Source organism: Salvia miltiorrhiza, chromosome 5 (genome assembly GCF_028751815.1).
Source record: "Salvia miltiorrhiza cultivar Shanhuang (shh) chromosome 5, IMPLAD_Smil_shh, whole genome shotgun sequence".
Taxonomy (NCBI): Eukaryota; Viridiplantae; Streptophyta; class Magnoliopsida; order Lamiales; family Lamiaceae; genus Salvia; species Salvia miltiorrhiza.
The window spans coordinates 3,394,262-3,418,487 of record NC_080391.1 but is presented as its reverse complement, the minus strand read 5'-3'; the positions used below and the strand labels follow the sequence as shown (position 1 = coordinate 3,418,487).

The 24,226-nt window shown below is 38.7% G+C and overlaps 4 protein-coding genes across 8 annotated transcripts; 3 read left to right on the top strand and 1 right to left on the bottom strand.

The window, feature by feature from the left end:
• Window positions 1-221: 221 nt before the first annotated feature.
• Window positions 222-4,854, top strand: LOC130985169 (CBL-interacting serine/threonine-protein kinase 23). 2 transcript variants are annotated; one of them, XM_057907988.1, is made up of 15 exons: window positions 222-1,204; window positions 1,725-1,787; window positions 1,893-1,964; window positions 2,065-2,172; window positions 2,284-2,364; window positions 2,537-2,590; window positions 2,690-2,815; window positions 2,986-3,075; window positions 3,198-3,317; window positions 3,408-3,536; window positions 3,625-3,741; window positions 3,914-3,970; window positions 4,150-4,224; window positions 4,461-4,542; window positions 4,613-4,854. In XM_057907988.1, exons 1-15 carry the CDS (start codon window positions 1,001-1,003, stop codon window positions 4,633-4,635), a joined length of 1,401 nt encoding a protein of 466 aa, XP_057763971.1. In that variant the 5' UTR covers window positions 222-1,000; the 3' UTR covers window positions 4,636-4,854. The 2 variants fall into 2 exon arrangements, with proteins under 2 accessions (XP_057763971.1, XP_057763970.1); XM_057907987.1 differs by having other exon boundaries at window positions 4,461-4,854.
• Window positions 4,855-9,017: 4,163 nt separating this feature from the next.
• Window positions 9,018-12,893, top strand: LOC130985168 (solanesyl diphosphate synthase 3, chloroplastic/mitochondrial). 2 transcript variants are annotated; one of them, XM_057907985.1, is made up of 12 exons: window positions 9,018-9,406; window positions 9,848-9,940; window positions 10,131-10,211; window positions 10,292-10,363; window positions 10,542-10,673; window positions 11,126-11,212; window positions 11,428-11,499; window positions 11,631-11,716; window positions 11,884-12,016; window positions 12,176-12,265; window positions 12,356-12,454; window positions 12,555-12,893. In XM_057907985.1, the coding sequence occupies exons 1-12, from the start codon at window positions 9,257-9,259 to the stop codon at window positions 12,732-12,734; spliced, it is 1,275 nt and encodes a 424-aa protein (XP_057763968.1). In that variant the 5' UTR covers window positions 9,018-9,256; the 3' UTR covers window positions 12,735-12,893. The 2 variants fall into 2 exon arrangements, with proteins under 2 accessions (XP_057763968.1, XP_057763969.1); XM_057907986.1 differs by lacking the exon at window positions 9,018-9,406 and having other exon boundaries at window positions 9,864-9,940; window positions 10,080-10,211.
• Window positions 12,894-13,346: 453 nt separating this feature from the next.
• Window positions 13,347-15,884, bottom strand: LOC130985167 (uncharacterized). 3 transcript variants are annotated; one of them, XM_057907982.1, is made up of 7 exons: window positions 15,219-15,884; window positions 14,599-15,035; window positions 14,464-14,519; window positions 14,283-14,339; window positions 13,946-14,068; window positions 13,660-13,836; window positions 13,347-13,587 (listed from the first exon to the last, which is right to left on the bottom strand). In XM_057907982.1, the coding sequence occupies exons 1-7, from the start codon at window positions 15,728-15,730 to the stop codon at window positions 13,549-13,551; spliced, it is 1,401 nt and encodes a 466-aa protein (XP_057763965.1). In that variant the 5' UTR covers window positions 15,731-15,884; the 3' UTR covers window positions 13,347-13,548. The 3 variants fall into 3 exon arrangements, with proteins under 3 accessions (XP_057763965.1, XP_057763966.1, XP_057763967.1); XM_057907983.1 differs by having other exon boundaries at window positions 13,946-14,044; XM_057907984.1 differs by having other exon boundaries at window positions 13,946-14,041.
• A 4,174-nt stretch (window positions 15,885-20,058) lies between these two features.
• Window positions 20,059-23,693, top strand: LOC131024792 (uncharacterized). Its single transcript, XM_057954328.1, has 5 exons — window positions 20,059-20,242; window positions 20,464-20,750; window positions 20,883-22,160; window positions 22,290-23,474; window positions 23,667-23,693. The coding sequence occupies exons 1-5, from the start codon at window positions 20,059-20,061 to the stop codon at window positions 23,691-23,693; spliced, it is 2,961 nt and encodes a 986-aa protein (XP_057810311.1).
• Window positions 23,694-24,226: the final 533 nt, after the last annotated feature.

Here is a 24,226-nt window from a genome sequence, read left to right as displayed (position 1 = left end):
TAATTAATTATTCACTTTATTATTAATATATTTAAAATATTAATTTTTTTAATTTCGTATCGAAAAGAAATTAATCAATTTAGTTGAGACGTACAAGTAGTCAATTTGATTATAAATTTGGTTGTGGCAAACAAGCAAGCCCACATTATTGGAAAAGGGAGACCATGTGCAAGATGCGATTTTCCATAAAGACAAAATCGTGCACCGACTTTACATAGTTTGTCTCAGGGTTCACCATAATTACCCGTGCACCCCACCGTATCTTATGCCTACACCTCGCACATCACCTTCCTCAGTTGTATACTCTTCCTCGTATCACATCGAAACAGCAAAAAAGTTATTTTTGGATTAATTTATTTAATCAGTAAACCATATTATTGTTACGTTCAATCAATTGTTTTAGCCGACGCCTAAGCTCTCATCGCGCTAATCCCTAATCTAATTATCGCATTTATTAAGCCCTAATGATCCGACACTTCCCAGCCCCACGCTTCCGTAATTAATATGTGAAGACGATTACATCAACTTGGTTTGGTCGATTCTTGCCATTTTGGATTATTTTTTTCCGTTTTTGGCCCATATCTTTTTCTCCTTTTTAGTATTCAACGATCTCTAATGGCGTTTACATTATTCACTTATGTTTGTAGAAGGATTTCCGCGTGCTCTTACATTAAAGCTACAATCTTGATCTGATTTGTTATTTCTTGTGTGAAAGTTTGGATTTTTTTTTTTTTTCGTTCTAATTTTTGTTTTTGGAGTGAAGATGAATGTGGGGAAGTCTCAGGTGTGGCAACCTTGTAAGAAGAAGAGGTTATAGTGGGGTTGAGATTCAGGAATCCCAAAAAGGAACTTCTATTGTGTAGAGAGAGGGGAAGATGGATGGAATATGTATAATCTGTATTAGGTAGGTGAAGGAAAAAAAGGAAGGTTTATCCAAAAAGAGGGAATTTTGGGATTGATTCAATACATATACATATAGATACGGATAAGGGCTGTCGAGATGGTGATGGCATCGAGATCAAGCGCTGGTGGCGGCGGCGGCAGTAGTAGCCGGACGCGCGTGGGGAGATATGAATTGGGGAGGACTTTGGGAGAGGGGACTTTTGCGAAAGTTAAGTTTGCTAGGAATCTGGAGACAGGTGAGAATGTGGCGATCAAGATTCTTGATAAGGAGAAGGTTCTCAAACATAAGATGATTGGCCAGGTGCTGTTTGGATTGGATTATTATTGTTTTGTTACTTTTATTCAAAATCTTTCCAGCCCTTTTCATCTGATCAACTGACATATGTGATGTTTGTGTGGTTTCCTTTGTGTAGACACTTTTAATTTTTTGCACTAAATTTTGGGTTGACTTTTCTAGTTCACAATTTCTTTGATCAGTCCTTTCTCTTTCCAAACAAAAACCTCTATGTGGGGTGTGATATCTGATCTTTTTGTGACCTTGAGTAGTTGTGGGGCTAAAGTTTTATGAAAAAAATTTCCTATCACTTTTAAGACAATCCTATGTGTTGGAGAGTTGGAATAGTATGCTAGCTAATTGAGTTGAGTTTGACATATATATATATATGGAATCTGCACATTTTGGAGTCGATCCACCATCTAATGATCAGAATATGCTTGATATATTTTACTAGATTTATCTAGAATTATTATGTAAAGATTTTTGGGAACTTTGATTTGATATGTGCATTTATATCGTTCCAACACTTATCCTCGCCTTGCAGATCAAGCGCGAAATTTCAACCATGAAATTGATAAGGCATCCCAATGTCATCCGGATGTATGAGGTCGAGTCGAGTATCTTTAACCTAGTTTCAGTTTTTCATAGTGTGTTGTGGACTTCGTGAGCTATGATCTTGAGATGCATGCTTATTGATGGGCTTCTCCTGTAGGTTATGGCCAGCAAGACGAAGATATACATTGTCATGGAATTTGTCACCGGTGGTGAACTCTTCGACAAAATTGTATGTCTCACTAATCTTCACTCTCAAAGAATAGATTCATGAGGTTAGATCAAACGTGATATGTAAGAAGTGCAATTTATTGTTGCTTTCTTGTTGGCAGGCTAGTCGAGGCAGGCTGAAAGAAGACGAAGCAAGGAAATATTTCCAGCAGCTTATCAATGCGGTTGATTATTGCCACAGCAGGGGTGTTTATCACAGGGATCTTAAGGTGAGCACGTCATTTCCTCTTCGTCTTCTTTAGCTCCATGTAACCCGACTTGTCCAATTTTATTGAATATGAAAAGCTCATTGTTTATTGTATTCCTTTCTTGGTTTATAGCCGGAGAATTTGCTGCTTGATGCCAATGGTGTTCTCAAAGTTTCCGACTTTGGTTTAAGCGCCCTACCACAGCAAGTTCGGGTACTATGAGTTGTTCCTTTTTCCTTCAGGGAGCATTTTCATAATTTAGATGAAATATTTCCTCTATTCCGTGTTATCTCTGGACGTCGGAGAAACATACCTCTACTGTTTGAACTTTGCATACTAGACAATGAATATGATATAGTAATTCATTTTCTTGATCCTTTATTAGGAAGATGGATTGCTTCACACGACATGTGGGACGCCAAATTATGTTGCTCCAGAGGTATGCAACCATTTTTCAGCTCAATCGGTGCTGTTTTCTTGTTTCTTGAAGAATAGTTCTGTTTTCTGAATAACTGCTTTTGTCTCCCTCGTTTCACAGGTGATCAACAATAAGGGCTACGACGGAGCCAAGGCAGACCTATGGTCTTGTGGTGTTATACTTTTCGTACTCATGGCTGGATATCTGCCCTTTGAAGAATCGAATCTTATGGCATTGTACAAAAAGGTATATGCCGTATTTCATGATATTCGCCCTGGAATTCGTGATGAAATTATTAAAGAGAAGGGCGGTATGGAGTGAGGTTTTAAACACAAAAATAGTTGATGCTAAAAAGCATGAACACTACGTGCTATCTTGACAATGTTTGTTGAGCTTGCGGTTTAACTTCGTTGCAGATATTCAAGGCGGACTTCACGTGCCCTTCATGGTTTTCCTCGAGTGCAAAGAAACTAATCAAAAGAATTCTGGATCCCAACCCTTCCACTGTATGCTCACTCCTCTCTAGTCAAAGAATTTTTTTTCTTGCAGCTTTATTGTAAAACAATGGCCTAGCTACTTTTTATTATCCAGACATAACTCTGTAAGCTTCATTTGCTACGTGATGCAGCGTATCACGATCAGTGAACTCCTCGCGAATGAGTGGTTCAAGAAAGGATTCAAGTCACCTGTTTTTGAACAAGAGGAAGTCACCCTCGACGATATCAATTCTATCTTTAATGAATCAGCGGTATGAATTTTTAGTTTGGCTACCAGTTTTTTCTTTCACACGAATTATGATATTTCGCCACTCACTGGTAAAGTTGAATTTTGCGATCAGGACTCTCCAAACCTCGTTGTGGAGAGGCGGGACGAAAGGCCCCCAGCCGCACCAGTGACTATGAATGCCTTTGAGCTCATCTCCACCTCACAGGGTCTCAATCTCAGTTCCCTCTTTGAAAAGCAAATGGTACGCTGACTATGTAGTTCGATCGACTGGTAATAAGTGAGAATTTGAAAAAATTAAATAACGCGCTTCACATCTTCTCCGACTCTAGGGTCTTGTGAAGCGAGAAACGCGATTTACATCTAAATGCCCTGCCAATGAGATTATATCAAAAATTGAGAAAGCTGCCGGGCCTATGGGGTTTGATGTGAAGAAGAACAACTACAAGGTTTGATCTGTGCATTAAATGTCCCTCTCTTATGATTAAGCTTCATACATTATTCTGATTTCCCAAAAATATATATTAAAATCCTCATTCATGGAAAAAGATTCATTTTTTGTTCAGGAGTTCTGTATCATTTCAATCCTCTGAACCCCTATTTGTTTGTCATTCCATTTAGATGAAACTCTATGGGGAGAAATCCGGGCGGAAGGGTCACTTGTCCATCGCGACAGAGGTATTTTTACCTACAGATCTTCTCGACTCCTCTCTCAATTACACGGCCGTTAAGGCCTACATTGAAGTTGAACCAAAATATACTCCATATCACATGTTATCTTGCTAGAAGAAGAGCAAGCATTTTGTGTGTGTGAGAAAGAGATGTGTTTGTGTAACATTTTGTAATGCCTCTTGCAGATTTTTGAAGTGGCTCCATCACTTCACATGGTAGAGCTTCGCAAGGCCGGAGGAGATACGTTGGAATTCCACAAGGTATTCTTACATTCAACTTATCATAGGAAAGCTACGCGTGGTGTCTTAGACGATCTCATGAGATTTTGTCTGCAACTATCGAATCTTCTAGAAAGACGAAAGAGGACCAAGTTCACAAACAATAATTCTAGTTGCAGGGTGATAACCCTATTAGTTCTTAGGAATTCAATTTGTTACAATCTATTGAAACTGAAATAGAGTCACATGATAAGCTCTCTTTTCTTCTCCTTATGCAGTTCTACAAGAACCTTTCCACTGGGTTGAAAGATATCGTATGGAAAACGGGCGATGAAGTAAAAGAGGAAGCGAATAACAACGGTAAGTATATCATTGCCTCGTCTACATAATCATTGTTGTGTCGTGCATCATCCCGTTAATCTTTTTGCAGGTGCAGTCGTCTCAACACCGTAGTTGAACGTCGTCTCGGTAAATTGGACCTAGTATAATTACTTGCATGTTAGGGTTTACTTGTATTATTTGGTATGTTTTGATCTTGTATCATTAGACAAATATAAGGAAACAACCAGTGCAGAATTGTGGTAGTTCTCCTCTTTGAAGTATTTGATTTGCTTGTGTAACACATTACCATATCATATTTGATGTTTATAAATATGTGATTGAAGAGGCTTATGTATTGTGTGTGACAGGTAACTGCAACTGATTTTATTTTCCTAAAATATCTTCAGAATAACTTTATAGTTTGTTATTTAGAGATTGACATGGATTTTCAATCAATAATTGAGACATTTTTATTTTCTTTTTGGTTTTTTAATAAAGCAAGATTGATGCTATGTATGTAGAAGAGTTTATTGTTTAAGATTTTAAGAAATGGTGTCCAAAAGTGAAAAACTCTATTCCAATAATGTTAGTATTTTATACAGGCTATACCGCCTGTTTGGTATCCCGATACATTTCGCGGATGGCCCGCAAATAAGGCGCGGCCCGAGGTAAAAACACTGTAGCTTCTGGTTTATGAATCCGACACCCCCCCTCGGTTACCTTTACCAATTTTGAACAGTGATCCATATTAAATTTGGCTTTGCCTTAATTGCCCTCAATTTTTAATACAGAATTCATCGTGTAATTACTTGCAAGTGTAAAAGCAAAAGCTTCTGCAAGGTAGCCTATCTAAATCTACCAATCTGCGTGCGTGGGGAAGGAGAATCATATCCTTGCAAAGAATAATGTTGGAACTAAAATACTCATGAAAAAATTTAGTTTTACAAATGGTTTTGCTGAAAAAAAAACAAACCATAATCAATCGGTATGATTAATCCTCCTCCCCCCTCTCTCGGCACCTGCCGCCGCCCTTCCTTTTCTCCCTCAACATTTCTCTCCCCTGATACTCCCTCATATCTCGGGTCTCGTTCTCTGTCACGCCGGCACAGCCGACGCCGCACCATCACTTCTCTCTCCTTCAACATCTCTTCCTCTCCGGTCAACGACAACAGCCTACATCGTGGCCCCCTCGTTGACAGCAGCACAACCCAAAGCCCGGCCTCCCCTTTTCCAGATCTGGCGCTGGCCGTCCAGTCCAGTCATTCACCCCAAAACTCCTCTCCTTTGCTTTTATCTCCTTCTGGTTATGAGCAAAATAAGCTGGCGTGACGCGTGAGTGCCAAATGCCCAGTATGAACCAGTGGCCCCTCTCTCTCACACACACACACACAAAGACACAAAATACTCATGGGGGTACTTCAGCCATTACGAAATTATTTTGGGGATATAATGGGTGAGGTAATTGTTATCTAATTTTTAACATTGGGTACCAAACAAAAAATTGCTTAAACGCGGTAATTATTCTTACGAGTCAAACACACTATCAATACTAATTAATCTTTGTTTATTTAGCTTATGTAACCGGACTTAATTAATATTGCTATATCTCACCCAACAAATCAAACACGCCCTTAAGATGCTACATAATAGCAACATTTTTGCTCTTCCGTGACTTCCATAAAAACTAGTGTATCTCCCGCGCTATGCGCGGTGACTATGATCTTAGAGCACTCCCAGCAGAAATTCCAAAATTATGCTCCTATATTCCTCCCTAAAGCTTCTCTATTTAATTTTAGGATCTCGATTTTATAAATGCATACACCAGATATCCTATTTTCTACATAAAAATAATAATTATGTGTGGGCCCTACTAATTATAAGCTTAAAATAAATTTAGGGTGGGTGTAAATTTAAGATTGAATTTAGATGGGTGTAAAATTTTTTGTGGGCCCCATCCAATTTAGGGGATCTGCTGGATGCATTTTTTATCTCATTTTCAATTGTTTTAGCCTAAATTTAGAGTTAGTGATGCATTTAGGTGATCTGCTGGGAGTGCTCTTAGACACGCATAAATTATGTATATATTTTATATTTTGTTCGTTTACAAAAAAAGATGATACAAATTTTAATAATAATTGTTAGTGTATTGTGAATGAATAAAGGATCACACTTCAAAAGTAATGTAAATAATGATAATTAATTATATTGTGGGTGAAGAAAAAGATCCATCAAATCCATCGTGTGATGCAAACTTTCCAAAACTGTAATGAGACTAATTTTTGTGGACATCCTTAAATGGCAAAAATAGATTGTTTTTGTGGGAGCAGAGAGTAATTATTAGTATAACCTAAAAAACAATAATTTTAATATCAAATTTATTATTTACAAATTTATCTAATACTTTAATGTAATCAATGTAATTTATGCAAAAATATAATATTTGTTTATATATAGATATAGTATCACAATAAGTTGCTAATGATGTAAACCAGATTAACAACTATACTTTCGAATTCAAAATTATAGTAATTAATAGTCAAATCAGGTATATATAAGGAAAATATAAAAAAATAAAAAGTTATTTTGAAAATTTAAATATTTAAGAAATTTCCAAAAAGTTAAAAAATGATTCACTTTTCTTCTTTTATTAAAGTAAGAGATATTTTATAATATATGCATATAATATAACTCGTTGAGGTTGTTTAATACATGCAAACAAAGTAATTGTTCCATTTATATTTGTAGAAAGATAAAAATGTATTTAATTATTCAAATAATTATGTTGAAATTTTAAAAGATTCTAATTTTACTATTTTGAACTTAAATTTTCATAATCTTTTAGTTTAATTGCATATAGGATAAAATATACTAAAATAAGAAGAAAGCAAATATGCAAGAGAGAGAGAGAGAGGAAAGAATAGATTAAATTAAAAAAATCAATGTGGCATGGGTAGAAAGTGGTTAATTTTAATTTTATAGCTCAATTTACGTACAAATTATTCTCTTAACCTATAATAATTCTATATTTTGTGTTTGAACAAATTAATAATCAATTCAAAAAATTGATCCACTGTCACTACCTTTTATTATGTGGCAATTGTATAATTTAATGCTTAAAAATAAAATATAATTATGTAATTTACAAATTTTTATAGTAGTGACATCATGATACATTTTAATTTAAAATTCGTTTCTCTTATTAAAAAATTAACATAAAATAATACAAATACAAAATATAAAAAACCAAATGTCAAAAAATCAGAAAAAGGGCAAATAAAAATAAAAACGTTTAAACACATCTCTTGAAAAGGAAAAGTAGAGAGATAATAAATTATTAAATATACTGATAAAACATTAAACAAATTATATGTTTTGCTTTTAATGCTTTTGCTTATTGTGATCTAGTTTACATAGTAAGAAATGAAAGGTATTAATTCTAAATTGTGTACATAAAAAAAATGGTCGGCAGTTTTGCAAAAATTGATTGTCGGCGGTTTTATAGGTAACAATTTTAACTTAATTAAATTTTCAATTCCAATTATGTCCTTGCAATTAAACTTATTTACATTTACTTTGCTCTTTATATATATAAAGATTAAATATACTGATAAAACATTAAACAAATGATATGTTTTGCTTTTAATGCTTTTGCTTATTGTGATCTAGTTTACATAGTAAGAAATGAAAGGTATTAATTCTAAATTGTGTACATAAAAAAAAAATGGTCGGCAGTTTTGCAAAAATTGATTGTCGGCGGTTTTATAGGTAACAATTTTAACTTAATTAATTTTTCAATTCCAATTATGTCCTTGCAATTAAACTTATTTACATTTACTTTGCTCTTTATATATATAAAGATTAGTTCATTTTCATTTTTATAAACTTTCTATCATATGATGAGCTTCTTTCTTCACTCACAATACAATTAATTATCATTATTCCTTCTCCACTTATAATACATTCAAATATTTTGATTAAAATTCGTAGTATTCTCATCTAAGACTATTTTTTATGGACATAGAAAATATGATATTATTCGAGATTGAATTTTTCCCTAAGAAAAGATAATAAAGAAACCAAGCTTTGGCTTCTTAATGTCTTACTTGTGAGGATAATCAATCTTAATGGGGAAAAATACTAACATCTTATACAACATACTTTATATATTTAATACATCGAGGAATATATTCAATTGAATCGAAGTGTGATGATTCGAACATGTTCGAAAGCTCAACGAACCAAATGCTATCAGGTTCAAGTTCGGCTCGATAAAATTATCGAGCTTGAAATCGGGTTCGAGCTCAACTCATTTATTATTGAATTGAGTTCGAAATAAACTTTTTTCGAATCGAGTCACGAGTAATTTGCCAGTAGCTTTATTCATTTACATCTCCACTCTAAACTCAAAGTTTGTAAAATCCAACACTGTATTTGTCATGGGTCCAATCTCAAGATATGAAAGCCCACTTTATTAATGGGCTAATCTATATGGATTGGGCTTTTTCCAAATTGGGCCGACTTCAAGCCCAATAATTTCATGGCTGCCATGGAAACACATAACTTACCTTAGATAGGTCATGGGTTTGGGGTTTGGGAGCAAGTAGCCGTCTGCCATTTCGCGTAATTTCTTGAGCAGAAATTAATGTCGGCTTATGATTTCTTCATCACCGATCACCGATCAATAAATTGCCCCTTCACCACTGTTCCGATCCAACATAATTGAAGGACCGTTGACCTAGTTGGAGATTCGGAGATGATTTCGGTGAGAGGGCTCGCCCGGTTGGCGAGGTCGGGCTACGCCCGTCGTCGATGGGTCTACTCGTCTTTGGGGTGTAGCGGCAGCGCGCCGTTGCAGCTCGAGCATTCCTCCCACTTTCGCAATCCTATTCAGTCTTCTCGAGAGGTGAATTCGCGTGCTATTTTTGTGCTTGTGGCGTCGTTTGCTTAAGTGGAAGTTAATTGTTTTTGGGCTAGCTTTTGAAATTCGCGGTTGTTAGTGAAGGGTATCACTATTCCCTTTTTTTGGAAATTGATCGAACAGTTGGTGGGTGTAAATGGGTTTTCCACTAAATTGAGCTGGCGTATGGGTTACACAAGCTTGTCTCATGATGAAAAATTAAATTTTGCTACAGTGATCTTTTAATAGATGGTGGAACCTGACTTATTCTCTGATTCCATTTTTAATCTGAGAAATTATGTTGCTCTCTTCAGCTCTCTAGCCTTGGTGCATTTTGTTTAACTGTTAAATGGCGATGCTTATGCAACCACCATATATTTCGCTGCTCTTGACATATTTAGTACCTTTACATTGTATTATATTTGCTTTGTTACTGTTTATTAGTAGGTTTTGGGTTGCAGAGTTATTTATTCTTGGGTGTCAAATGCCATTAGTACGGTTGGGCAACAGGTTCACCTTCAGAGCAGCTCTGCAGTTGAGGTCAGTGCAATTCTTGTTCCATTTGCCCATTTTTGATAATCAAATTGTGATGATGTTCCAATTGCCTTGAAATAATAGTGATTGCAGATAACATGATTAAACTGCAATCACTTTTCATGTCTTTGTATATGGTTGCCAGCTGGTCTAGATGCGCTCTATTGTGTGGCCAACCTTCTTAATTGTATGGCAGGAGCAACTAGACCCGTTTTCTCTTGTTGCTGATGAACTGTCGATTCTTGCGGATCGCTTGAGGTCTATGGTAGTTGCGGAGGTATGACATGTACGTTGATACTGTTTTCCAACAGATAGATATGTAATGAAGGTAATTCACACTTATTTCTTCTCATACAGGTTCCCAAGCTTGCCTCTGCCGCGGAGTATTTTTTCAAATTTGGAGTTGAAGGGAAAAGATTCAGACCCACTGTAAGACTTTCCTTTCTATCTGTGTTATGTGCCCCCACTTGTTACACCGCTGCGAAAAATGAAGCATTCTATATTTGATCGACTTGTGCTGGCCCATTTGCTTTTTATATGAGTATAAATTTAAGATTACTAGCGACACGGAATGATTTCTAATTTTGGGAATTGATTACTTATGCAGGTCCTTTTATTGATGGCAACAGCTCTAGACTTACCAATCGCAAGGCAAACATCTGAGGTTGCAGTCAATACTTTGTCCACAGAGTTGCGTACAAGACAACAGTGCGTTGCTGAGATTACAGAGATGATCCATGTTAGTGACTCCAGCTCTTTGTAGTAACCTGTTTACAAAATGCTTCACTTCATATCTCATTCTTGGACATTCAAATGGGTTTTCAGTTATAAAATTAATTGTGCCAAAATTGTGTGAAGAATGAGTGGAAAATTGTGTCCGTCTGTTTGTAGACTTGTCATAGTTAAGTTGCTACTTACTAGTGATAAAAATTTATGATATTATTATTGGATTTGTACTTACCTTGCTTTTTGTATGATGCTACTGAACCACATTGGGGAATTGGGTTTATTCTTGTAATTATCACATTAATTTGTAACCCTTCTTCTACTTCTTATTCTGCAGCTTTATGGGATCTTACCTTCTCGCAATGTTACTATTCTGTGTTTGTGGGATGCCTTTTCTTATTTTAATTATTCTGTACATATTGGAAGGTTGTATCTTTGTTTAATAATATCCCTGTAATATAATAGGTTGCTAGCCTCCTCCATGATGATGTGTTGGATGATGCTGATACAAGGCGGGGTATTGGCTCTTTGAACTATGTGATGGGAAATAAGGTACGTGATTTCTATCCTTTTTTGATTTCCCTCTTTAATAACTCGATCTTAACCGACAATAAGGAAAATGTGTAAAGGAGCTTGATTTTTAACTAAAGATCATCTTAATACTACTGGTTTTTCCTTTCTACCTAATTCGTTGTGATGGTTTGACTTTTACCTTTTGAGTTAGCTTATTTGTCTATTGAGTTGTGTCTTTTTTGTTTAAATTGCAGTTAGCTGTGTTGGCTGGAGATTTCCTGCTATCTAGAGCTTGTGTGGCTCTTGCTTCCTTGAAAAACACAGAGGTACCCTTTAAGCTTTTGCCGGTTGAGGATAAGCATTTCTCTACACACATGTGACATTATGAAAGACCAATCATACACATGCTTAAGAATCACACTCGTAATATCATTTATGTTTCTTGTTATTGTTACAGGTTGTCACACTCATCGCTCAAGTCGTGGAACATCTGGTCACTGGTGAGACCATGCAAATGACTACTACATCTGAGCAGCGCTGCAGGTATACTGCTAGCTGGGCTTACAGCTTCTTTTATTTCGTTTGGCTGTTCCCTTACGTCTTGGTAACTTGCGGAATGAGATCACATGATATAAATTACTGTTCCTTTCTCACGCTTCTCTTATCTTTTGCCCGTTCTTCCTAAAATATTGCGCGGTTGCTTTTGGCAGCATGGAGTACTATATGGAAAAGACATACTACAAAACTGCGTCACTAATATGCAATAGTTGTAAGTCTATTGCCCTTATTGCTGGACAAACGGCAGAAGTTTCAAATTTGGCTTATGAGTACGGCAAGAACTTGGTTTGTATTTTTTCCTGTTCTCTTTCTTGCTTGTATGTACAATGAAATTGGGAGAGTATGTTTGTGTGTTTTGACTGGACTACAGGCTGTCTTTTCTCCCAATGGAAAGTATGTTATGTGTTACTTTTTGATAGTTCTATCATGAAATCTTGTTTGCAGGGGTTGGCATTTCAGATAATTGATGATGTTCTTGATTTCACTGGCACATCAGCTTCCCTTGGGAAGGGATCCTTGTCCGACATTCGCCACGTAAGTATCTCCATTTCGTTTCAACTTAACTCGATTGCCCGAATAGTTACTTCATGATGACATGCCAAAATTTTCAAATAATTTTTCTAGGGGATTGTTACTGCTCCTATATTGTTCGCTATTGAGGAATATCCTGAGCTACGGAAGATAGTCGATCAAGGATTTGAGAAGTCCTCAAATGTGGACCGGGTAAGTTTGCTTTTTCACTTGATCATCTGCCCTTTAAAATAACAAAAGAAGCAAAGATATCGACTATCGAGTTTCATGTTCTCTCTCTCTATCTCTTTAGGCTCTAGAAATTCTATCAAAGAGTAGTGGAATTCAGAGAGCGAGAGAGCTAGCAGCAAAGCATGCTAGGCTTGCATCAGCTGCAATCGACGCCCTTCCAGAAAACGAGGACGAGGTTGTGCAGAGGTCGAGGCGGGCACTTGTAGAACTAACGCATATAGTCATCACCAGAACAAAGTAGAACAACTATACAATATGATTTTGATCATGTCGCAGTTGTCTAGGACATTTTTCTCTATTCTATTTTTGGTTGCACCAGACAAGTGTTAATTCGATTGATCGTTGCCCCCCGCCGGCATTTCATTACCATGCTCCGAATAAAAATGTCTTCCAATTGAAATTATCTCCTCTTATAATGAAAAGGGTGTATGCCATTGTAAAGTTTGAAGCAGTTAGTGGTTTGCTTTTTTTCTTTTCTCCCTGTTTTTGCGATAATTACGGTTTTTGAATAGAGGTCAAATGAGAATTTCATTTTCCAGTCTTGGAGATTGCTGAGCCTTTTGTAACTAATGTGAAGGCAATCAATATGTGTTATCTTTGTTGTATATTTGAAACATTTGTCTTCTAAATAGAAATATAATGTAATGCACTCTAAAAATAAACAAGTCAAAGGAAATATGGTATACTAGTTAATGTCTTAAACCAAAGGTTTGAAACTGGTTTTAGGTTCAAGTTAATTGTTATGCTGTTTCCTAAAATTTATTTATCCAAACAAATAAAGATTAGAATAATTTTTAAAAGTGCATTCAAAATTGAAAGAGTAAGTAATCTGCTCTCTGTTGCAGTAAACTCATTGTGCACAGAACTAAAAATCATATTTTCAGAAGAATATAAAGTGAATTTGCTACTATTATAAACAACTCAAAACTACTTTCTTGCATTTACCAAAAACAACACACTGAATCACAACACACTCTTCACATATCTACTCAGTCTCATATTCCTCCTGTATTCATCGATGTCCCGTCGAAAAATTAACACTTGTTTTCCTTTGTTTAGAACACATCTAGAGAGATGAATGCAGCCCAAGCATCCTACAAACAACATCACAAGTTAAGACAAGAGTCTTGGCCAATTCTTCAACTTGTGCAATGTTCAAAACTGACCTGAAGTATCGAAAAGGCTTTATCTGCAATGTACTTCTGTTGGGGCGTCGCACCTCTTTGTTGGAGCTTGTCCGGGTGCAGGCACAGCCGGGCCTTCTGATACGATTTCTTCACTTGAGAGGATTCGATTATATTTGCCAAGGGCACCGGTAGCCAACCACTATTAGGCCATAAGATCTGAGTGGCAAAGAGAGTATGTATTTGTTATTTGCATAATCTAGATTTCTTTAACCATAAACAAGGAATTTTGCATTACAAAGTGGAGTATATATGAAAATTATCTCACATGATGCAAGGAAGATAGCAGCAGTCGAATGTCAGCTTCCTTGCCAGTTGACCATAACCTGATCTTCTCATCCAGAACCTCAATTTCTGTTTGCACCTGCTTTGGTTTGAAGATAGTAGTTGACTATCACAAGCCCAAACGATGGATTAGGTTACTACATACGCGATCCAAACTTGAGCTATGAGATCACAACGTCATTATCCAACGGAGTTCAGTTCTTAAAGATGCAATGTATGATTCCAGAAACAATTCTTGAAAGTTGAAGGCCTCAACTATGATGAGAAAGGCATGTGTGATCACATATGTTACAATGCAATTTGGAAATAAAGCTTTATACCGTGCATTCAAGTTGTTGTTCGTCTTCTACTATTTCCCACTTGACCTGCTGATTATCCTGCAAACCAACAACAGAAAAGGCGTTCACAACCATAAGCAGTAGACTGCAACGAAGAACAAACCACATGATGATCCAAGACGATACAAAATGTTCGATTTCTTGGATGTTAGGACAACATTACCAATGATCCAAAACTGTCTGTATGTCCCTCAGAAACCTGATGTCCATTCAACAGATCTGCAAAAAGACACAACCAACATCAATGGACAGAGTTAAGAAAGAAGCAAGAAGCAAGAAGAGAAAAACTGACACAAACCTTGTGTAGTTTTCTCTGCCTCACACTCGGAATAATGTGTTTGAGACTTCTCCTTGGCCCAGGCTATGGCCTCATCCACACCGTTGGATTCACAAGTCCCTTCCCTGTTCTCGGAGTTGATCTCAATCACATAGGAGCTCATGGCTTCATCCTCCTCGGCCTCACGGTGGCAAACCGAGGAAACTGCAGATGATGGTGAGTTGTTGAGCTCCATGTCATCTGCAGACACTCTGAAGCTGCCGTTTGAAACCGGCTCAAGGCTGATCGTCTCCGGAGAGGCGTTCCTTCGACTTAATCCGAAGGGGAAGCTCCTCAGATTGTCTGGGCCATTGTGAGAGTGAGGAATGCTTGAAAATGGCGGCATCATGTTTTGCTGCCTTAGCTGATCTTCATGCCCCATTCTTGTCGAATTCCACGTAGTCCTCACATTAATTGGCCTAGAATGAATTGAAATTTCAGTTTCAGTTCAGCTAATTTCCATCACCTATGATCGAACTTAAACCCTGATTTCTTCCAATTATATGATCTTTCAAAATTAGGTTGAAATTAGCACCTAATCTTGTGTAAAAAGAGGCAGAATCAGCGCTAATAGCATATAGAAGGAAAGGAATGAAAAATACCTGAGTTTCGGAGCGAAAGACGAGACGTCGTCGCCGCCGCCGCCGTCGAAGGAGAAGGCCGGCCGGAGAGGGCTGAGCTCCTCCGAGCTGAGCACCGACGAAGAGCTCGTTTTTGATCTTGATCTCGACCTCACGACCCTCTCATCATCCCTCCCAAAAATATCGCTGTAAAAACCGGTTTTCTCTCGTTTCTGATGGCCCGGGATCCTGAACTCCGGCAAGCTCCGCCCGCTCCTCCTCCCCGGCGGCGGCGGCGCCTTCTCCGGCGGCCGGAAAATCTCCTCGTAGAAGTAGCTCGTGGAGGAGGACGACGACGACGATCGCGGGAAGCCGGAGGAGAACTGGCGGGAGAGAATCGTTCGAGGTGGCCCGCCGAAGACGTCGCTGAAGTCTTCCGGGTTTAAGTGGTCGTCGGAGGCGGGTTGCCGGAGATGGTGGCTCGGCCGCTGGAGTATGGGCGGCGGCGACGGAGGTGTGGGCATTCCTATCCTCATTCGCCAAGACTCGTCCATTGTTGCTGATTTGCTTGCGGCGGAAGACGGCGGCGGCGGAGGGAGCGTGGTTTGTGAGCAGTGATTACTAATTATGATAATTTGATATTATGCATCTACTTGCATGTGTTTATCCTTTATACATAAAAGCTTTTGAGTGGAATTTTCTTTTCTTTTCAATTTCTTCATTTTATTTTAGATTTTCCTTCATTTTTCAAATTTACAAAGCATTATTATGTCACGATATTTTTTTTGGTGTCTTTGTTACTCGAATGTAAATTCACACAAATTGGGATTTTAACCTTTTTATTCATACATGCACGTATAAATTATAAATTTAGTAACGCATGTGTTTATATATATCATGAATATAAATGAATTTATCATAATTATAAAAAGTAAATACATAAGAATTTCTCATCTCATAGCGAGATAGGTAAAATCAATATATATATAGGGGGCCGCTCCAATGAGACCCCCTAATTTTAGTGAGATCTAGGACATGATCTGGTGCGTTTATTTTGTCAATCCTATGGCTGATATTGTATCTAGAGGGTGATTTTTTTTCGCAGGGTTCGAATCCTGGAGGGAGCAGAATATTTTAAATTTTGTTATTCATCAGTATATACTGCGTTGTTCATCAGTATATACGGCCATGTTCATCAGTATATATGTTTTATTCATTACGAATTTTTTAAAATTTATTTTTCATCAGTATATACATCTTGTTCATTAGATATACGTTTTGTTCATTTGTATTATATGCCTTATTCATTGTACTCATGTTACACGAAAAATAGGGGGTCTCACTGGAGCGCGTCCCTATATATATAGGGACGCGCTCCAGTGAGACCCCCTATTTTTCGTGTAACATGAGTACAATGAATAAGGCATATAATACAAATGAACAAAACGTATATCTAATGAATAAGATGTATATACTGATGAATTTTTTTAAAAAAAAAATTCGTAATGAATAAGACATATATACTGATGAACAAGGCCGTATATACTGATGAACAATGCAGTATATACTGATGAATAACAAAATTTAAAATATTCTGCTCCCTCCAGGATTCGAACCCTGCGAAAAAAAATCACCCTCCAGATACAATATCAGCCATAGGATTGATAAAATAAACGCACCAGATCGTGCCCTAGATCCCACTAAAATTAGGGGGTCTCATTGGAGCGGCCCCCTATATATATATATATATATATATATATATATATAGAGGGTGTGGTTCTAGAGAGAACTACATTATTTGTGAGAACGTGAGAACCATCAAATTTAATGCATTCACTGTAAAAATTAATGCATTCGCTGTTAAAATTAATGCACTCAAAAAAATATATAAAAAAATGCTCCCTTCATCAGGATTCGAACCCAGAATCTACATTCATCCAACAAGATGATGCATCCACCGTAAATCTTGATGATCGAATGACTAAAAATGATTCTCCGTTTTTGTTTTATTTAGTGGTTCTTTCAAGAACCTCTCCCTATATTTATCTCCCTCCGTCCGCAATATCATTTCCACATTGTGGACGGCACGGGTTTTAAGAAAAGTGGTGGATAGTAGTGGAAATGTAGTGAGTGGAGTTTGGGTCCCACAATTGTTGTGAGTGGAAGATTGTGGACCCTACTTCTATAAATGGAAGTGGAAACGATATCGCGGACGGACCGAAATGGCAAATGTGGAAACGATATTGCGGACGGAGGGAGTAGTATATTAGAAGGTCAAAATATATATTTTAAATTGCTAAAGTATCTTAAAATTATAAATAAGCAGAGATGATACAAGTACTAATAAAATTTATAAGTATATACACTTGTGTAATATTCTCTCCGTCTCATTTCAAAAATGTCTCAAAATTGTTATTGTCATATAGTTTTGAGACATTTGAAGTGGGACGGAGGGAATATTAAGTTAGTAACAAATTTTGTTATATTAAATCATATGTATAATCATTCAAAACATTCTTTCAAACAATATACTTAGTTGGGCGTTGGGTATATAAGTGATATAATAAAAGCATATACATAAAATAGAAAATTAGTCTACATATATATAAGTGACATATTATGTAGAAATGGAGAGTGAGTGGAGAGTGGTGAGGAAGAGAGGGGTAGGTTGGTCCCGTCCCGAGCGTATTCCGGTGAGGCATCAAAATTCCCCAAATCCTAGGAACCTTAACCTTCATGCATGGAGAGCTGCTGGGAGGAATGGCGCTGATGGACGTCGGAATCATGACAGAGGCGAGGTTTTGGCAAAACGAAGGGATGGAATGACTACCTTCTTCTTCAATAATCTCCCTAAAGATTGTAGCGTGGATTTCCTGAGAAGAAAGTTTGGTACAGTACGGAAACCAGTCGAGGTATATTGTCCGAGAAAATTCGACCTAAAGGGTAAGCCTTTTGGCTTTGTTAGGTTCGAAAGAGTTGATGACCAAGAGAGCCTTCTTGCAAAGCTTAATTCTCTTTGGATTGGGAGTTATAAACTGAGAGTTTATAAACCGAGATTCGAAAGAGAAAAGGAGGTGGCAAGCGATCTAAGGCAGGAGACGAAGTTTGAGGCTAACCCGAAGTATAAAAAAAGCGGGATCATTTCAGATAACAAACGAACGACGGGAACCACTTTTAAGGACGCCTTGGTGGGAAACAAAGGTATGGATACACATGTAACGAAATTGCTGCAGTTCCAACCTTCGGAAGCGGAAAAGTCGTGGTTGGAAGGAACATACTCTGGGTTTATCAAGTCTGACTTTTGCTGGGATGATATTAGAGAAGAGATTAATTGCGAGTGTGCTGGCAAACTCAAAGTGACAACCATGGGGGGTAATCTCGTGCTTATTCAAAAGAACGGAGAGATTACGGTGGAGAAGGCGTTACAGGAGCTCGACGAATGGCGTGACTTCTGGTTCCAATGGTACCGTCCTTGGAAGTATGTGGATGTAGGGCAGCAACGCGTGGTTTGGACCAAATGGAGCGGAGTCCCGCTCCACGCATGGTGTCCTAGGTTTTTCGAAACCGCAAGTGCTTGTTTTGGAATGGTTCTTAAGATCAACGAAAAAACAAAGCAAAAAGAGAAATTGGATGAGGCCCTTATCCAAATCTCTACAGGGCTAGCACCGGTTGACAGAGTAATGGAGTGTAGAATCGAAGGAGCCTGCTTTAGAATCAGGATCCAAGAATTGCACGACTTGAGGAGATCGGAGTTGGAGATATCCCAGGTGTTTGAGGAATCAGGAACCGAGTCCGACTGGTCGTCGGATGCGGATTCTCAGGCACCGGCGGAGGCATGCATCGGTTACGGAGAGGAACAAAGCAATCATGAAAAAGATATTTCAGTCACCCAGGAGAAGACATCTTCGATTCCTGAGCTAAGCGTGGCTGGGGTACTCCAAAACGAGGATGGTAATGTCGGGTGGGTGGAAGTAGGGTCTCAGAGGAGGATGCAATTGAATAATAATTCTGGTGCTTTGGGGGAGCTTTTCACGCAGATGGGGAATCCTTGTGGGGTCATAAAGGTTCTAAAACAAGTGGGAGTCCATAAAGAATATTGTGACTTCCCAAACCACGTGAATGATGGGAATGATCTTGGGCCTTGCAATAATCCATCAATCTCGCAGCAACCCATTATCCACGTCCAAGAAGAGGGGACCACAAGGCACGATGACAACCAACAAACAAGTCAAGGCCGGCTGTCTGTTTCAGTGGCCGCAATTACCGCAACTTTGGATCCGAGGGAGGAAGCTCTAAATTCAGGAAGGAAATCCGCCGTCTCTGCACAAAGGAATGACGCGAATTGGGTCTCCGGGTCGCTGGAGTCCAGTTCAACAGTTCTTGCCTCTTCCGGGGTGGTCGAGAGCTCGATGCGAAACAGGGGAGAGGACATTCAACCGAGGAAGAAAGGTGCAGGGAGAAACAAGAAGAAGAAAAAGGCTTGTGTAAGAGAAAGTGAAAAAAGTGGATGGAAGGATTTCATCTCTCAAATCGCTCAAGATGAAGGGGAACAAGGCGAGTTGATCGCTAGAAGAGACAAAGAACGAGACGAGGCGCCTCAAAAGACCGATCTTCTCAACAAAACCGAAGGATGCGAAATTTGGAAATTGGGGAAACAATTGGGTCTGACAACCGAATTGCCGGAGGAAGTGATTGTTGAACAAATCGAAGCACAAAGGGAGAAGGCCAGTGAGGTTCAAAAGCTGGGAGATGAACAAATCGTGAATCCATGAATATAGTGTCTTACAATATTAGAGGCCTGGGAAGCAGTGTGAAACAAAAAGATGTGAGGGATATCATCAAAGCTCAGAATATCGATTTGTGCTTTTTATAGGAAACTAAGATGGAGTGCTTCAAGGAAGATGTATGCAAAGCTTGGTGGGGATCGAATAGCGTCGATTTCGCTGTCCGGATGGCCGACGGAAGATCGGGAGGAATTGCCAGTGTGTGGAATAGAGAGGTTTTTGAGGCATCAAGCACTTGGAATGTACCAGGAGCGGTGATCGTCAACGGAGTTTGGAAACAAGGTAATATTAAAAACTGTTTCATTAATGTTTATGGACCTGCAAATTCGGGTGAGAAGGCAGCACTTTGGGAGGTGATTGGTTTGATTGTTGAACAGAATGAGGATGTTTGTGTGTGTGTGTGTTGGGCGACTTCAATGCCATAAGGAAACCGGATGAGAGAATGGGATGTGGGGAGATGAACATTTCAGCAGAAATTAGGAACTTTGACAATTTTATTACAGAGGGTGGGTTGATGGAGATTCGTACCCAAGGGAGGAAGTATACTTGGTATCAGCCAAGTGGAGCCTGTAAGAGCAAATTGGACAGGTTTCTTGTCAATGAGAAGTGGCTTAGAGTGTGGGCTTCAACCAGCAGTCGGGGGATACAAAGATTAGTGTCGGATCATTGCCCAATAATTCTCACAACCAAATCAACGGATTGGGGTCCGAGGCCATTTCGCTTCATCAATGCGTGGACTTCCCATCCAGAGTTCGCGCAGCTGGTGGAAAAAGTGTGGGGGGAGACAAAGGTTAATGGATGGAGGAGTTTTGTAGTAAAAGAAAAACTTAAGAAGTTGAAGGGAGCTTTGAAGGAATGAAACTTGACCTCTTTTGGCAACATCGAACATAGGATCCAAAATCTTAAAGATGAACTCTCGCAGTTGGATGCTTTGGATGATACGCTCGGGTTAGAAGAGTCGGAAATAATCAGAAGGAATGAAATTAAAGCCAATATCTTTCTACAGATGAAAAACAAGATAAGCTTGCTACATCAGAAAACAAACGGAAAATGGCTTCGGGAAGGAGACCTCAATACGAGTTTCTTTCATCGAGTGATTACGGGCCGAAGGAAGATGATTGATTTCTCAGGGCTTTCCTTCAACAATCAATGGATTTCAGAGCCGGAGATAGTCAAGAGCAAAGTTAAGGAGCATTTTCAACAGTTCTTCAAGAAAAGACAAAGGAATCTGCCACGTTTTCCTTCAGATTTCATGGAAAGAAAATTAGATGACAATGATAGTAGATGGCTCATCCGACCCTTCGAGGAAAAAGAGATCAAAGAAGCAATCTGGAACAGCGACGGGAACAAAAGTCCGGGGCCGGACGGATTTAATTTCACATTCTGGAAGGCCTCTTGGGACACTATCAAAGGAGACCTCGTCCAGGTGATGGCGGAATTCCATGCTAATGGTAAAATTCCAAGAGGGTGTAACACTTCGTTCGTGGTTCTCATACCAAAAAAGCAAGAAGCAGGGTCAATTGAAGAGTTCAGACCCATCTCGTTGATCAGCAGCCTTTATAAGATTATTGCCAAGATCCTCGCAAGGAGATTGAAAGAAGTCATGGGCTCAATCATTTCCGACAATCAGAGCGCCTTCATTTGTGGAAGATTCATTCTTGATGGTGTAGTTATACTGAACGAACTGATTAATGAGGCAAAAAAGAAAAGGCTCGGCAGAATCTTTTTCAAGATTGATTTTGCAAAGGCCTATGACTCGATCGAATGGGATTTCATTGACGCCATGATGGAATTACTTAACTTCGATCCTCAGTGGAGGAAGTGGATTAATGGCTGTCTCTCTTCCGCGTCGGCAAATGTGTTGGTCAACGGATCGCCGTCGGGGGAGTTTTCGATGGAAAGAGGTCTACGCCAAGGAGATCCGATGTCTCCTTTTTTATTCCTTATTGCAGCTGAAGGACTCCATTCGCTGATTCAGAAAGCAACGTCAAAGCAATTGTTATTCCCTGCCGAAGTGGGGAGCGAGAATGTGTTGATTTCTCATCTTCAATACGCCGATGACACAATATTTATCCTTAATGGTAGTGAGAGGAACGCAGCTGTTGTCAAGAATATTCTTCATCTTTTCCAGTTTGTTTCGGGGTTGAAGGTGAATTACGAAAAAAGCAATTTGATTGGAGTGGGGGTCGAGGAGGCGAAGGTAAGGAGGATGACTGATATTCTGGAATGCAAAGTTGGCTCATTGCCTTTCAAGTATCTTGGTATCAAAATAGGTGGCCGAAGCAATAGCGTCGGTGATTGGAATAACATTGCCGATAAAATCAAATAGAAAGTTGTAGACTGGAAGGTGAGGAATTTGTCCTTAGCTGGTCGTATTACCTTGGTTAAAGCGGTGTTGCAAGCCATTCCTATCTATCAGCTCTCCTTCTCTCTCATGCCTAAAACCATTGTGAGACGTGTCAATTCTATCTTTGTCAAGTTTTTATGGGGAGGGAATGGTGAATCGAAGTCTTTGGCTTGGATTAAATGGAGTGATCTTTGTTCTAAATTTGATGAAGGTGGGTTGGGCTTTAGAAATTTAGAGGAGTTTAATCGAGTCTTGGTGGTGAAATGGGTTTGGAGGTACCTTCAAGAAAGGGAGTCTCTGTGGGCAAGGGTGGTGAGATCTATTTTTGGGGAGGTGGAGTGGGGGGAGGAGGGTAGGTTGAGGTTGGGGAAGAGGCATCCGAAGGGGGGATGGTGGCCAAAGATTGTTGAAGGCTGTGGGGGGTCGTCCGAGAATTGGTTTGTTCAAAACCTATCACGTCTAATGGGTGATGGGTTTGATACCAAGTTCTGGGGAGACAGGTGGGTGGGACAAAAACCGTTACGTTTTGTCTTCCCTAGATTGTTCCAGTTATGTGGTAATAAGGAGGCGTCCATCGGGGAGTCGGGCAGGTGGGTTGAGGGTAAATGGGAGTGGGAGTTTCTTTGGCGTAGGGAGCTGTTTGAGAGGGAGAGGGGGGCGATCGAGTCCTTGAGCGAGTACTTGTCTGTTTTTGTTCCTTGTGCAGGTAAGAAGGATAAGTGGACTTGGAAGGCGACTAAAGATGGAGAATTCTCGACAAAATCTGCGTATCAAATTATTGCAACTACAATAACTGAAGAGCCCACAACAAACACTCCAGTAGATCTTCTGGCAACGGTGTGGAAGTCGCCCATCCCTCATAAGGCCAAAGTCCACGCTTGGAGATGTCTGAGAAACAGGTTAGCGACGTGCGATAATTTGATTAAGAGAAACGTGGCAGTGAATGTTGAGGAGTCTTGGTGTAATGGGTGTGTGGCTAGTGAAGAGACAGCAAACCACTTGTTCCTGCACTGTCATAAAGTTCAACAAGTGTGGGATGAGATCCAGAAGTGGATTGGTATCTCTTCAGCGAGACCCATGAAGCTGGAGCAGCACTACAATTGGTTCATTCATCTTGGGAAAGGAAAGAAGAGCGGTAACATGCTCAAGGCGGTCTGGATTTGCACGGTGTGGCTTCTTTGGAAACGACGTAACGAGAGCAGATTTGAAGGGAAAACGTGGGGGATCCAAAACTTGATGCTGGAAATTAAAGGAAGAATTTGGAGTTGGAATAAATCTTTTGGTATTGTTGCAAAGGAATCGAGCTTCATTTCTTGGTGTTCTGATTCCTTTTTTCTCTCTTCTTGTTTGAATTTTTAGGTACCCCTGGTACCACAGTTATCTTAATAAAATTTTTTCTGATCAAAAAAAAAAAAATATAAGTGACATATTATATATTGATGTAAAACTATGTACACCAGACGAAATATTAAAATTAGTCCGAGATGAAGCACTAAGATCCAGACGGATTATTTAATTTTGAATTAATATAATAATGAATAACAAAAAATTACATTCACTAAATTAATGCCCTACTTAATCATCACGGCTTATCTGGAAAGCGGCTTTAATGCTGATTTACCCAAAGACGAAAAAATATTTAAGAACTTGAGTTTTCACTTTGACCTCTTAATCTTTAATCTCATTTTATCCCCTAAATTTGAATATATGCATCATCTCATCTCTAATTAATGAAATATTTTACCTCAAAAAGAGGAAATATTTTTATTCACACTTAAAAATAACGTAATTGATGAAAACAAATCGCGATATTAAATTTGTTATAGAAGGAAAATCAAGTACTCCATAGTTTTTTTTTTTTTTTTTTTGAGAGAAAAATCAATCAATCAATCAATCAAGTATAGTTTGTGTACAAAATT